At 35.3% G+C, this 16,243-nt stretch overlaps 1 protein-coding gene across 4 annotated transcripts in view; it reads left to right on the forward strand.

Moving 5' to 3' along the window:
• Positions 1-16,243, forward strand: part of micu1 (mitochondrial calcium uptake 1) — a 101,051-nt gene that overhangs the window by 42,201 nt on the left and 42,607 nt on the right. For 2 of the 4 annotated variants that reach the window (NM_001083833.1, XM_073919636.1), the window contains 2 exon segments: positions 3,414-3,457; positions 13,876-13,887. In NM_001083833.1, the coding sequence (NP_001077302.1) occupies positions 3,414-3,457; positions 13,876-13,887 (56 nt within the window). 4 annotated transcript variants of the gene reach the window in all.

The following is a 16,243-nucleotide window of genomic DNA, read 5'->3' on the forward strand; positions in this document are numbered from 1 at the left end:
GCTTCATGAGAAATGCTGACTGCTGGATTAAAGCATGTTGCATTGAGATTCTGTTATGCTAGAGGTGTTCGCGCACAGGCTGAACGCTGTACTGTCATTCATAAAAAGCGTCAAGTGTGTTTCCGTCTCTTTTTTTAAACACTCGTGGGTGGGATGTCAGGAGACCCACTGCATGTGATGTCATTTAGGTTAGTTTAAAGAGTCTGGCTTCTCTTTAGGGAGAGAAGAGTGGTTGTAAAGAGAGAGAGAGAAAGAGAGTGAGCGAGTGAACATAAAATTCATTATTCATCTGACCGTGAGGAAAGCTGTTCCATAATTCATCCGGTTTCGGCAGCAGACTTAGGGAGATACGCTCATCTCTGAGGCTTCAAACAGGGGTTACGCTTGACTTTTCTATAGTAATCTCTGCTGTGACCTCTTCTGTCACTCAAATTTGGTGTTCAAAGTGGATGAAGATCACGGCACTACACACCTTGACTAACTAGGGTTGAACAGCCGATGCTGGACTTACAGTATGATGCGTATGTGGTGGATGTATTACAATGTAATTCATTTGTAAATACTAGGGATGTAACGATACACCAAAGTCACGGTTCGGTTAGGTTCACGGTACTTTTCGGTTTCTGTTTGCTGTGGGGTTAGGGTTGATGTCATGTTAACAGCAATGCTAAGGAACAATAGATTCACTTACTAACAAGAACATCTTAACTCTTTCTTTTTTAACTTTGTCATCACATTTTTAGTACAGTCAGGATACCCGAGTAAACAACTAAAAATAAATAAATACCTCCAATATAGACTAGACAGAAAAAAACTATTCTCTTTAGTGCAGCCATCTTAACTAAGTAAACTAAAATTAAACAAATAACTGCAGTGTAGACTAGTGAAAGATCTTCTTCAAAAACACCATAATATCCACATTCTCAGGTGAGAGGCTTGATCTCTGTGCTGACACAGACGCTCATTTTTGATTATCTAAGGCAGGGGTGTCAAACTCAATTCCTGGAGGGCCACTGCCCTGCACAGTTTCGTTCCAACCCTGCTCCAACACACTTACCTGTAGGTTTCAAACAAGCCTGAAGGACTCAATTAGTTTGATCAGGTGTGTTTAATTAGGGTTGGAACTAAACTGTGCAGAGCTGCGGCCCTTTTGGAACTGAGTTTGACACCTGTGCTCTAAGGTTTCATTTCATTTAGGTTTCACACCAATATGACTGTGAACACACTATACCTTCTCACACATCTGTCCAAACAGCTTACAAAAGTTGATTTTCATCATAGGTGCCTTTTAATAGAAACCAGGTCTTTTAATGTCAGTTATACAGTACTGTTAGACCAGCAGAGTCTGTCCTGTTTGGATCAGTTTAGCCCTGTGCTGCTCCATTCAGTGTTGCACAAGATTAATGATGAAATGATTTGCTGCTGAGCGACTCTGACATTTATTTGAAACTTGTGAAACATGGAAATGAGCCTTAATAGCTTATATTAATCACTCATAGGCGTCAGTAATCACTCAGTTCCTGTAGTGACATCTATAAATGTAAAAAGACTGCTGGGATTCAAAGATACAAATAGGCTTGTTTGTGTGTGATGAAATTGTGTATTCAGAATCTAGAAAGTTCCTCATTTACTTTGCATTTGAGGTTCTCACAGGAATTTTCTTACAGTAAAGCTGTCCCAAAATGAAATGCACCATTCTGACCACATTTTAATCTATCATAATGTATATTTCGCCTAATAAATACCCTGGAGTGTATTGGGACGGATCTTCAATGATAGTAAATATATTGTCAAATCCAACAGTTTGAAACAGACTTAAAACAGTTGAAAAGAGCGTTAAATGTACATGCTGTTTTTTCCATTTTTGCTGTAGACCAGGGGTCACCAATCCTGGTGACCACTGTTGTAGACTTTATTCTCTTGTGGTTCTTCAAAAATTATTCCTTTAAATGGATTTGATGGTCAGTAAACATTTGTTTTTTTAATATTAGCAAAGTTGAAAATACTGCTGTTTCATATTTCTTTGCAAATCACAATACATGATCATTCAAATGATAGTATGGTAAGAAAGAAAGAAAAAAAAAGAAAGAAAGAAAGAAAGAAAGAAAGAAAGAAAGAAAGAAAGAAAGAAAGAAAGAAAGAAAGAAAGAAAGAAAGAAAGAAAGGCAAGAACAAAATAAAGGAAGGAAGGAAAGACTGGAAAGAGAAAAAAGTAAAGACAGGAAGGTAAGAAAGAAAAAGGAAGGAAGGAAAGGTAGGAACAAAATAAAGGAAGGAAGGAAGGAAAGACAGGATAGAAAGAAGATGAAAGAAAGAAAGAAAGTAGCAAAAAGAAGGGTAATAAAGAAGGAAGGAAGGAAGGAAGGAAGGAAGGAAGGAAGGAAGGAAGGAAGGAAAGACAGGAAGAATGAAAGACAGGAACAAAATGAATGAAGGAAAGACAGGAAGGATGAAAGAAATAATAAGAAAAGAAAAAAAGGAAAGGCAGGAACATAATAAAGCAAGGAAAAACAGGAAGGAATGAAAAAAAAGAAAGAAACAATGAAGGAAGGAAGGAAAGATAGGAAGGAAGGAAGGAAGAAAGAAGGAAAGACAAACTAAAAGGAAAGAATGAAAGAAAAAGAAAGAAAGAAAGAAGGAAAGAAAGAAAGAAAGAAAAAGGCAAGAACAAAATAAAGGAAGGAAGGAAAGACAGGAAAGAAAAAAGTAAAGACAGGAATGTAAGAAAGAAAAAGGAAGGAAGGAAAGGTAGGAACAAAATAAAGGAAGGAAGGAAAGACAGGATAGAAAGAAAATGAAAGAAAGAAAGAAAGAAAGAAAGAAAGAAAGAAAGAAGAAAGGAAGGAAAGAAAGACAAAATAAATAAAGAAAGGAGCAAAAAGGAAGGAAATAAGGAAGGAAGGAAAGACAGGAAGAATGAAAGACAGGAACAAAATGAATGAAGGAAAGACAGGAAGGATGAAAGAAAGCAATAAGGAAAGAAAGGAGGAAAGAAAAAAGGAAAGGCAGGAACAAAATAAAGGAAGGAAAAACAGGAAGGAAGGAAAGATAGGAAGAATGAAAGACAGGAACAAAATGAAAGAAAGAAAGAAAGAAAGAAAGAAAGAAAGAAAGAAATTATTATTGAGTCCTAATAATGTGTTTGTAGAAAGTGTCTGGTGCATATGAAGAGGAGAGAGTGTGTCTCCTACAGGTGCTTTATCAAGCCTGTGTAGTACACTCAGAAAAGCATAACAACAATATGAAGTCTACATTACTCCCGACGTGCAATAGTTTACGCGTTCATCCAATACCACAATTTAATTATGTATATAAAGTTATTATCTCCATTTTGTCTGTGTTGTTATTTTGTCTGTGTTGTTTTGGAGCAGAGCCCCCATGTTTGACTGACTCTGTCTCTCTCTCTTTTGCAGACCTTGGTCTGGATCAGTTTATGGTGAAACGCTATGATGGAAAGGTAAGCAGCGAGGTCTGTACGTGTGTGTCTGTGTGTGTGTGCATATGTGGGCGAGTGAGTGGGAACCGAACAGTTACTTTGCCATTGTGCAGCTCGACAGGGTGACGCAGGATGGAGACGCGTGTTCTCATTCACTCTTCATAAAAATCTTTCACTCTCTCTCTCCACAGAAACTCGTCCACAGCTCAATTGAGAGCATGCTTTGAGACATTTTCTCTTCTACGGTCTAAAAACTCTCCTTTGCACGCATGAAACATTTTGCATGACACAGTCACATGCGCATTTTCTTCAGGGACACTTGTTTTCATTATGTTGTCGTGTGTGTGTGTGTGTTTTCTGTTATTTATAAAAGACTTATTTTCATCCTATCTTTCAGGTTGATGTAGTATCTCTTTTCTTCTTGATGTCTCTAGGTTACCCTCTTTAAACACACCTCCGCTGTGTCTATCTTTATACTCTAGCCTTGCTTCAAAATAGTCTCCCGGCTTTGTTCTGTTTTCATTGCCTATTTAGTGTCATTTTATTAAATGTATTTTGTAGTGGTATATGCAGAATTTACTAATGTTGCAGAACTTAAATTGTTAGATATATCCAAATGGCTCTATTAGAAAGTAGTTTATAAAAGATGTTTGCATAAACGTAACTTGCTACATTAAACCGTTTTTATATTTTTAAATACATTTGAATGTCTTTATATAGTAGCTGTCTGATAATATAATTGATTAATTCATCAGGAACATTTTTTTTTTTGCATTAGTATCTTGAAGTATCAAGTATGAAACATCTCTTAGTAAATAACTAACACAGTAAATAAATTATTACACAAGTATATACAATCTTAACTTAGTAAATACATAAAAAATATTAACTTATAAATTCATTCTTAACTTAGTAAATAACTAATGAGGTAAATAACTAATAAAGTAAATAAATAAATCATTAACTTGTAAATAAATTCTTACCCTAGTAAATAACCAACAACGTAAATAAATAAATTCTTAACTTAGTAAAAACCCTACAGAGTAATTAAATTAATTAATTAATTAATTAATTAATAACTTATAAATACATTCTTAAGTTTGTAAATACATTCTTAACATAGTAAATAGCTAACAAAGTAAATAAATACATTCTTAACTTAGTAAATACCCTACAAAGTAAATAATTAAATAAATAAATAATTAACTTTTAAATACATTCTTAACTTTGTAAATAACCTACAAAGTAAATGAATAAATACATTCCTAACTTTAATAAAATTTTAACATAATAAATAACTAACAAAGTTGATAAAAAATGTATAACTTGGTATATAACCTACATAGTAAATAAATAAATAAATTCTTAGGAAAGAACTAACAAAGTAAACAAATAAATAAATGCTTAGTAAATAAAGAACAAAGTAAATAAATAAATCTTAACTTTGTAAATAAATTCTTAACGTAGTAAATAGCATACAAAGTAAATAAATAAATACATTCTTAATAATAAATTTTTAGCATAGTAAAGAACTAACAAAGTTAAATAAAAAATTCTACACTTAGTAAAGAACTAACAAAGTAAACAAACAAATAAACAAATTCCTAACTTAGTAAATAAATAACAAAGTAAATACATAAATAAATGTATTAATTCTTAACCTGGTAAATAAATTCTTAACCTAGTAAATAACCTACAAAGTAAATAAATAAATACATTCTTAACTTAGTAAATGAATTCTTAACTTAGTAAATAACTAACAAAGTAAATAAATAAATACATTCTTAACTTAGTAAATTAATTCTTAATTTAGTGTATAACTAACAAAGTAAATAAATAAATACATTCTTAACTTAGTAAATGAATTCTTAATTTAGTGAATAACTAACAAAGTAAATAACTAAATACATTCTTAACTTAGTAAATGAATTCTTAACTTAGTAAATAACTAACAAAGTAAATAAATAAATTAATTAATTAATTCCTAACCTGGTAAATAAATTCTTAACCTAGTAAATAACCTACAAAGTATATAAATAAATACATTTCTAACTTTGTAAATAAATTCTTAACGTAGTAAATAACTAACAAAGTAAATAAATAAATTCGTAACTTAGTAAATAACCTGCAAAGTAAATAAATAAATAAATAAATTCTTTAAAATTTTAATCTTTACATTTACATCCATCAAATTCTACACTGTTGACTGCACTTTTACCCATTAACCCACCCCTAAAGCTAACTATAACTAGACTGGCTCTAGCCCCCTTAACCGTATTCCTATAGATATTGGCAGTAAGTGTTTGGCAGTACAATAAGAGCACATGCAGTCATTGTGCTAAAACTGTAAACAGTAGTAAACCGAAGTTAAAGACGTCTAATTTTAAAAATGGACATGAAAATCACTCTGTATAGTTGAGTTGCAAACATTATACTAATTTGCTGTAGCTTGAAACAGGAAAGGCTACTATGAAACTACAATGAAAATGAAACAAATAAAGTCACCTTTAATAGGTTGTTATCTAGAGTCTTTGCCCAACCCATTGCAGACTTGGAAAATCCACAATGTAAAAGAGCAAATCAGCCAAGCCACAAGTGCAACTGGTTCCTAAAGGCTCTGATTGTACCATAATACATTACGCCCATAAAATACCCATTACTCATTAAGAGAACAGGTATAACTGCTTTAGACCATGTACTTGCCGTGCTGACCTATTTCTCCATTGTTAAACCAGTGGATTCAGACACACCCTGAGTACACTTGCACTGTGATCTTTAGACCATGTGTGTATAGTTAAAATGGTGCTCAGGAGCATACCTGTCAACATTGGGGTGTGAAAATAAGGCATTTGCCCACCTAAATAAGGGATTCCCCCGACCACACCATTTAAAAAAAAATCCCCAAATGACTAAATATGCTCATTTGGAGCTGTTTCGTTGTAAATAAACAGTTAAATTGTCATTAATATGTTTTATTATTATTATTTACAAATGAAAAAATAAATAGTATACATTAGCAGAAAATAAATTAGCAAACAGTTCAGCTTATTAAAAAGAATAGCTATTGTAAAGAAATAGAATCAAGCTATCAAATCTCATTAGCTGTTTCTTTACTGTATAACTTCCACATTCTGATTGAAGAGCAACAGATGAATCTTATTTATTTAGATTTTTTGTTTGATTACATTAAATAACAGAGGTGTTAAAAATGCACACATTTAACACATCATTCAACTGCTTTCCTAAATTTTTGTGCTCATTTAAGACGAAATTAGTTGTGTGTGGGGAAAAAAAGCACCAAGATCGACATCTTTAGATATTATTATTATTATTATTATTATTATTATTATTATTAGTTATGTGTATATCTGTTTAAACACAGAGCAAGAGAATCCTGCCATTTTCATATTTAAATCAAAGTGTTTTCATGCCTAAACAAAGCGAAAGCACAGAACAGATTCACATTTAAAAACAAGGGGTGGCCTCGATGGTTCGGCGGTATTGGTTGCGCATAGGGAGGATCGGCTCAGTAATGTTTGCTTGCCACCCTTCAGAGAAAGACTGAAAATACGGGATGATAGCGGGATAGAACTGTAAAATACGGGAGAATCCCGGGAAAAACGGGAGAGTTGACGGGTATGCTCAGGAGGTGTCTGGAATACTCTTAAAAATACAACCACAAATCAGAAAAAGTTGGGACAGTGTGGATAACGCAAATAAAAAAAGAAAGTAGTGATTTCTAAATTTATGTTGACTCCTATTTTATTGCAGACAATACAGCAAACATTATTTAATGTGTTCATCATGGTTTATAATTTCTTTAAACACGGATACCAATTTTGGTTCTTGCAACAAAAAAGTTGTAACATTTACCACTTTGAAATGTTGCCATTCCTTTAAGGACTGAAAAAACCAAGTGAAGAAGTGTTTTAGGTGTCATTTTGTCCTATTCTTCCTGCAAACAAGTCTTAAGGTTAGCAACAGTACGGGATCTTCGTTGTCGCATTTTGCGCCGCTTATTCTCTATTGGAGACGGGTCAGGACTGCGGGCAGGCCAGTCAAGTACCTGTATCCTCTGCAGCCAGCATTTTGTAATGTGTGCAAAATGTGGTTTTATATTGTCTTGTTGAAATATTCAGCATATTGTCCTCCAAAATCCAAAATGGTGCTATCACAGAAGTGCAAGTTACCTTCGCCAAGGGCACTGACACAACCCAATACCATGAAAGACCCTGGCCTTTGGACATGTTGCTGGTAACAGTCTGGATGATCCTTTTCTTCTTTGCTTCAGAGCACACGGCGTCCATTTCTCCCCAAAAAAATGTTCAGATGGTCCATCTCGGATGCCTCTGAGCCCAGAAAAGTCGACATCGCTTCTGGACACTGTTAACATAGGGCCTCTTTCTTACACAGTACAGTTTTCACTGGCATTTGTGGATGCAATTATCTATTGTGGTACTTGACAAAGGTTTGCCAAAGTAGTCCATGTGGTGATATCACTTATAGATGAATGAGGGATTCTTGATGATGCAGTGCTGCCTTTTAGAGATCATGGTAGTTCAGCTTAAGCTTGCTGCCTCGTCCGTTACACACTGAAATTCCTCCAGATTCCCTGAATCTTTTAATGATGTTCTGCACTGTTGAAGGTGAAGTATCCAAATGTCTTCCTCTTTCTTTAAGGAACATTGGATTTCAACATTACAATAATTTTCTCATGTAATTGCTTCTTTATCCTTGCCTCGATATGACTAGACCTTTCTTTGATGCTGATTTTGTACCACATCATAATTAAAGTCACCTGTTGACATCACCTGTCTCAAAGCACATCATTATTTAACCAATTTACCTAATTTCTAGCCCAAAATTGCTCCTGTTCCAACATTTTTAATGTGTTGCAAGGACCAGAATTGGAATTCATGTTTACTTTGGGGGAAAAAAACAAGCAAAACAATATAAATCATGAGGAACACATTAAATAATGTTGGTTGTATTGTCTGCAATGAAATTTAAGTCAAAGTACATGTAGAAAGCACTACTTTCTTTTTTTATTTGCGTTTTCCATACTGTCCCAACTTTTTCTGATTTTAGGTTGTATACAGTTACACACCAACTGTGCGCCTTGAACATAAAAAGAAAGATAGAAAAGCTGGTGCCAGTAGCTTCATCAAGACTTCACTGAGAAACCGAAGAGTGATTTATAACCATCTGACCTGAGACTGATTCACCAACTCATTAGTGCTAATGTGCAAACAAATACGCCTAGTTGAAGTGTGTGTCTGCGTGAAGAGTACAAACGGCACACACAAGCATTAGGTGACCCAGCCCAGTCCAGAGATCAGACTGTTAGCCTGCGACAGCAGCTCTCTGACCGGGTCATTTGACAAATGCTCCCTCTTAATGACTGTGGGGACTGTGGAAAATAGGCATCACAGCCTCACGGACCCTTTTCACAAGACTGTTATGATGCATTTAATGGTCATCAGCATCTTAAATCCTATTAAAGTTTTTAATATGTACATGTAACGTGTCTATATATTTATAATTATTTATGTATGTATTACACTGACAAAATGGTTAATTGGATTTACTCAATTTGTCAAGGTAAGTGCTTGCAAACAATTTATATGGGCTGAATATAAACAAATTAAGTTTGTTTAAATTTATTCATTCATTCATTTTCTTTTCGGCTTAGTCCTTTTATTAATTCAGGGTCGCCACAGCGGAATGAACCGCCAACTTATCCAACATGTTTTTACGCAGCCCTTCCAGCCGCAACCTATCTCTGGGAAACATCCCCCACACATATACACACAGACTTATACACTACAGACAATTTAGCCTACCCAATTCACCTGTACTGCATGTCCTGTGGGGGAAACCGGAGTAAACCCACGCGAATGCAGGGAGAACATGCAAACTCTACACAGAAACGCCAACTGACCCAGCCGAGGCTTGAACCAGCGACCTTCTTGCTGTGAGGTGACAGCACTACCTACTGCGCCACTGCATCGCCTGTTTAATTCAGCTCAAATAAATTATTTGCATCCACTTACCTTAAAAAAAAAGTATTAGAACCAATGGATTTTTTTTTTTTCAGTGGCCTGCCGCCATAGCTGGAAAAAATCCTAGAGGAAACACTGATATTGCTTTAGGGGGCTAATGGTATTGAACTTAAAAAGTTTTTTTTTTTTTTTTTAAACTGCTTTTATTCTAGCCCAAATAAATAATAAATAAGAAAAAATATAAAAAGGAAATACTGTGAAAATTTCTTGCTCTGCTAAACATAATTTGGGGAAATATTTACAAAAGAAAACAAAAATCATAGGAGGACGAATCATTTAGACTTCAACTGTAAATAATTAGAGGTTTGAAGTAATACATTGTAAGGTAATTTTGTTAAAACCCAAGTAAAAGCTTCTCTTTGTACCTCAGGCCTGTTTAAATGCATCTAAGATCTATAGCCTTTGTTTTAGTGTGTGTGTGTGTGTGTGTGTGTGTGTGTGTGTGTGTGTGTGTGTGTGTGTGTGTGTGTGTGTGTGTGTGTTTGTGTTTGTGTGTGTGTGTGTGTGTTTACCGACAAAATTCCATTTCCACTATGCGTGATATATGCCCTTTTTCCATTTCCATTCCCCCTATCTCTTTTCCGATCTCGTTTGGTTTCTCTGGGGATTGTCGGCCAGCGTGCAGCCTGAGGGATGTGGAATATGTCTTGTTATTTCTTCATTTCCATATTTGTGTCAAATCTCGTGCCTGGTTTTGTTCCATACGGCGTCCCGGCAGGACTGCTGAATCCATCTCACTCTTCCTCTACTTCTGCACTATCTTGCATCACCATGGCCACTAAATCCTGGATGGTGTTATGAAACTCCAGGACCGGTATTTTTAGCAGTTAACGCATGGGCGCACTATGCTAATAAACACTCCTGTGTAATTGTTTTGCTTTCTGCGCGGGTGTGAACACACCAGCACTTTTAACCTTCATGTTCATCACCTATCAACAGTATTTTGCAGGTCATCGCAGCCGGGTCCTTGCAAGTGTGACTTTCACAGCTCAAACACGCTTCGTGTGTATGAGAGAGAAAGAGAGAGTGTGTGTGATTGTTCACTTTAGCCCACTATAATGCTAAAGTATAATAACTCCATGTTTTTCAAGAATGTTGTCAGTGTTGGGGAGGGTATTTTTACAAATATGTAGTTTCTTGAGGTGCAACTAGGAAATCTAAGGTACTCTTATTTGTTTAAGGTTGAGGTTTACAGGATTCATACTGTCATGAAAAACCTGGAAAAGTCATGGAATTTTGACATGGCATTTTCCAGGCCTGGAAAAGTTTTGGAAAACCAGAAAAAACCCACAGTTTTGAATAAGTCATGGAAATTAGTTTAACAAATATCTGGATACTTAAATATAAACTAGTTGTCTTCATTTCTTTTCTGTCCATGGCCAAACACATGCTCTCGCATTATTAGTGATGTGTGAGCATTATCTAAATACATTTTACATAGATATAAAGATTAATTTAAACTAAATAGATTGTCACATGTTTTATAATATACTGTAATGAAGGTGCATTGTTTTTCTTATTATTTACCAAATATACAATTGAAGTCAAAATTATTAGCCCCCCCTTTGAATTTTTTTCTTTTGTAAATATTTCCTAAATGATGATTAATAGAGCAAGGACATGTTCACAGTATGTCTGATAATATTTTTTCTTCTGGAGAAAGTCTTATTTGTTTCATTTAGGCTAGAATAAAAGGAGTTTTACATTTTTTTTAAAAAACATTTTAAGGTCAGTATTATTGGCACCTTTAAGCAAATTTTTTTTTCGATAGTCTACAGAACAAACCATCATTATACAATAACTTGCCTAATTACCCTAACCTGCCAAGTTGACCTAATTAACCTAGTTAAGCCTTTAAATGTCACTTTAAGCTTTATAGAAGTGTCTTGAAAAATATCTAGTCAAATATTATTTACTGTCATCATGGCAAAAATAAAATAAATCAGTTATTAGAGATGAATTATTAAAACTATTATGTTTGGAAAGGTGTTGAGAAAAATCTGCTCTCCTTTAAACAGAAATTAGGGGGGGAAATAAGCAGGGGGGCTAATAATTCTGACTTCAACTGTACAGACATTACATGAAACATTAGGTCATGAAAAAGTTGAATTTCATAGAATTTTAGTAGTAAAAATGTTCATGAACCCTGGGTTTAGTCACATTAATTGTTATTTTTGGAGGAAAACCTCTGTCTTTTCTATAGGAAACCAGTGTGTGATGGTGAAAGAGTTATCTCATACAGATTTCCCAGTGCGTTTCACAAAGTTGACCTCATCTGCCACACTTCTGCTCTTTTTTTTTGACTCGTTTAATACTATTTAAACAACTACCTGCACATTTTGCTAATGTTATCGTTCATTTACACAACTGTAGATTATGTACCAAGTTTTCACTAAACTCCCTGTGCAGCTTTTTAGTGTGTTTTTTTTTTTTTTTTTTTTTTTTTGGTCCTCCTCAATGTATGATTAAGTAAAGTGTGATACTGTCACTTTACATGCTGAATGTCACCTTAATATCACTTATTAATTCTTCGTACATAGATTAAGGCTGTAAATTACAGCTTCTTGGTGGAGGGGGACAATATTAATCTTATTAATTTTATTTATTAATTAATATGGAGTTTTTTAAAAAGGTACCATTATTAACTAAGTTTAAACTACAAAAGAATGATTTTGTTTATGTCATATGCGTTCGTAATATATCATATTAAGTATGAGTGTAACATCGCCAACTGTCCTGAGATGTGTAATACAACACTTTCATTTTTGCAGATCTGTGGTAATTTGTGTTATTCGACAAATAATATTGTTGTCAGTACTCTTCGAATTAGTTTTTCTCCAATTTTGGTACACTATTGTCATGTAAACATACCCTTCAAGCCCTATTTGGACAGTAATTGTTTCTCTTAGTCACATTTGTAAAAGACAAATCTCCACAGCACTCCTGATTGAATATATGATTTTGGATGAAAGTAAATGCGGGGTTGGACGTCTGAGTTTGTAATCCTACGAACCCGGAACTCTGTGTCATACATGACCATTCAAATGCTTCATTGATATAGTTATTAATATAATTATTAGTATTTAGATTCACAAAATGTTTCTCGAGGTCTATTTTGTGGTAGAGTTCTAACAGTGATCAAACTCACTGTGACCTCCTTATTAACCCTCGATCCCCCCTGAAGGAGGTCAAAACATGATATGTGAGGTCTGCTTTTTTAAAATGGGAAAAATAATATTTTGTTTTGGATTTTGTTTAGCTTTTTTAAGGACTAAAAAATCGCATGGTCGAACAGGGATGAGCTTATTCTCTTAATGAGTTATAGGTGTGTTTTGACAATAACATCTCATCTCCCATTAATAATAATATCATCAATAATCAATAATATCATCTCCCATTCCCTTTAAGAGTCAGTTGCATCCCGCTATAGCGCGTTTACTATACATGGCGGACTTTGTAAGTGGAAAAACTGAGCATTTTACTACAGAGAGAAATCAGTTAAACCAAGCATCTGCAGCTCGAGAATGAGAGATGAGCCTCCTCATTCTTTACTTTCACTTTCACTCTCTTCCGCTGTGTGTATTAAGCAGTTTATGCGAGGCGCATAACTAATGCACTCTGCGCTGGACTTTAGACGTCCTCTCAGCTGGTCTATTGTGCAATCTATTTTAGTTCCTCAATATAGCAATGCGCCTCAACACACCTCCTTTTTTGGACCAGAACGCCTATAGGCACACATATGAGCGCAAATGCATTTGTTATTTAAACAGCGTGGCGCAAACAACACTTGCGTTGAGCTGTAACTAGCAAACAACGATTGCGACGCATTGGGCTGCATGGTGCCGGGTGAATGATATGGCCCTTAGTATGTATTTTAATAGATGCTGTTCTTGCATATGGAAGTTAAACTGTAAAACAGTTAGCAAAATCACCAACTCCCCTGTAAATGGTCAAAATCCATCATGTGAGAAACAATTACCATCCAAGTATTGCTTTAGATATGATGAAATGAATCAAGACAAACCAAACTCAAACATTATTTTTGCATTACAGTAAATGACTCTTGAACGTGATGCTAGTTACTCCCCAACATTGATGACATGTATTTATTTGTGTGAACATTTAACTGTATATCTGTGTTCAATCTCTTTTAACACACCAATTCATTGTTCTTCCAGGCATTCAGATAAACCCTACATCATCTTTTTTCGTGACGATGTGTTGCGTTGGTTGTGACTGTTATTAATTTGTGCTCTTTGGAATTCTCCTGTGTCCATCTAACCAATAAACCCCGTCATTCTCTCCTCTGCCATCTTTTTTTACTTCTCCATCCGTCCCCCGTGCCCCTACTTTCTGTGCGCCCCTCCCCCTCTGCAGGACTTCTGGCAGGTATGGGGCGTGTGCCAAGCTGCATGGGACTGCGTGTGCGTGAATGCCTTATTTAGCTTCTGTAGCGAGTCTACTGAACACTAGACCTTTGAATTCTCTTTCTCTCTTTCTTCTTCTCCTTGAGTTGTCAGAGAGGAAATCCACATAAGTTCCTAGATGTGTGTGCATGGTGCTCTGGCCAAAACAATGCATTAAAAGCTTCTACATTTCATTAAAAATCACTGGATGGGTAATAAAACTCGGCCGGCCGGGCCAGATGAGCGGAAGAGCTTCGGCTCAGCAGAAAAATGGAGATTTGAATAGTATGACTAAAGCAAAAGGAGGGGAGATGCTACTGACGAAGCGTTTTCTGCGAGTGGCTGACTGGAGCAAATATCACGCTACGATATTATATGGCCAGACCATAATAGTACCATCAGCTTTGTCTTCGGCTATCTCCTTTGTACAAAACTAATGTCAGTCACAAGTTAACTGAAACATTTTAAAGCCAAGAAATCGTTTTCTTGAAATCTACACTTTAAAAATGTGTAAATTAGCAGTTATTTTTTTATTTATTTATGCCTTTGAATTGCATTGTAGGATCTTGAATCCACTATAACCAACAGACATACACGCACATTGGTTTTAGTGGTTTATAAAGACTCTCAATAGCCGTAAAGTATTTTATAAAGTAAAAACTGCTTATTATACCACTTATTTAGTCCTCATTACCCACTTAAACTAGCAAACACACACATTTTGGTGATTTATGAGGACTCTACAAAGGCTCAATGCATTTTATACAATAAAAACCACTTATTGTATGCTCTCAACACCTAGGGTATACATATGCCATTATACAAAATTTTGTCCCCATAAACCACTGAAACCAGGACACACACACACACACACACACACACACACACATAGACATTGGTTTTGGTGGTTTATGAGGGCTCTACATAGGCACAATGTAGTTTATACAGTAAAAACTGCTTATTATACTGCTTATTTAGTCCTCATTACCCACTGAAACCAGCGCACGCACACATTTTGTTGGTTTATGAGGACTCTACAAAGCCACAATGCATTTTATACAGTAAAAACCCCTTATTGTATGCTCTGAACAACTAGGGCATACCTATGCCATTATACAAAATTTTGTCCCCATAAACCACTGAAACCAGGACACACACACACACACACACACACACACACACACACACACACATAGACATTGGTTTTGGTGGTTTATGAGGGCTCTACATAGGCACAATGTAGTTTATACAGTAAAAACTGCTTATTATACTGCTTATTTAGTCCTCATTACCCACTGAAACCAGCGCACACACACATTTTGTTGGTTTATGAGGACTCTACAAAGCCACAATGCATTTTATACAGTAAAAACCCCTTATTGTATGCTCTCAACAACTAGGGCATACCTATGCCATTATACAAATTTTAGTCCCCATAAACCACTGAAACCAGGATACGCACACACACACGCACACACACACACACACACACACACACACATAGACATTGGTTTTGGTGGTTTATGAGGGCTCTACATAGGCACAATGTAGTTTATACAGTAAAAACTGCTTATTATACTGCTTATTTAGTTCTCGTTACCCACTAAAACCAGCACACACACACACATTTTTGTGGTTTATGAGGACTCTACAAAGCCACAATGCATTTTTTACAGTAAAAACCACTTATTGTATGCTCTTAACACCTAGGGCATACCCATGCCATTATACAAATTTTAGTCCCCATAAACCACTGAAACCAGGACACACACACACACACACACACGAGTAGACATTGGTTTTGGTGGTTTATGAGGACTCTACATACGCGCAATGTATTTTATACAGTAAAAAACATTGATTATATGCTCTCAACACCTAGGGCATACCCATGCCAGTATACAATTATCAGTTTCCATAAACAACTGAAACCAACACAAACACAAATAGACTTTGGTTTTGGTGCTTTATGAGGACTCTACATAGACGCAATGTATTTTATACAGTAAAAGCTGCTCATTATACTGCTTATTTAGTCCTCATTAACCACTGAAACCAGCTTGTGCACACACACACACACACACACACACACACACATAGACTTTGGTTTTGGTGGTTTATGAGGACTCTACATAGGTGCAATGTATTTTATATAGTAAAAAAAACACATTATGCTCTCGAACACCTAGGGCATACCCATGCCATTATAGTGGTAATGGTTATAGTTGGCATGTAGATGCAGTGCAACTTAAATTCAACAAAATGCGTTAAAGGAACTAACAAAATAATGTAATGCCATTATTTCTTACACATTATATCGGTTCATACTACTAAAATGT

Source organism: Danio rerio, chromosome 13 (assembly GCF_049306965.1).
Source record: "Danio rerio strain Tuebingen ecotype United States chromosome 13, GRCz12tu, whole genome shotgun sequence".
Taxonomy (NCBI): domain Eukaryota; kingdom Metazoa; phylum Chordata; class Actinopteri; order Cypriniformes; family Danionidae; genus Danio; species Danio rerio.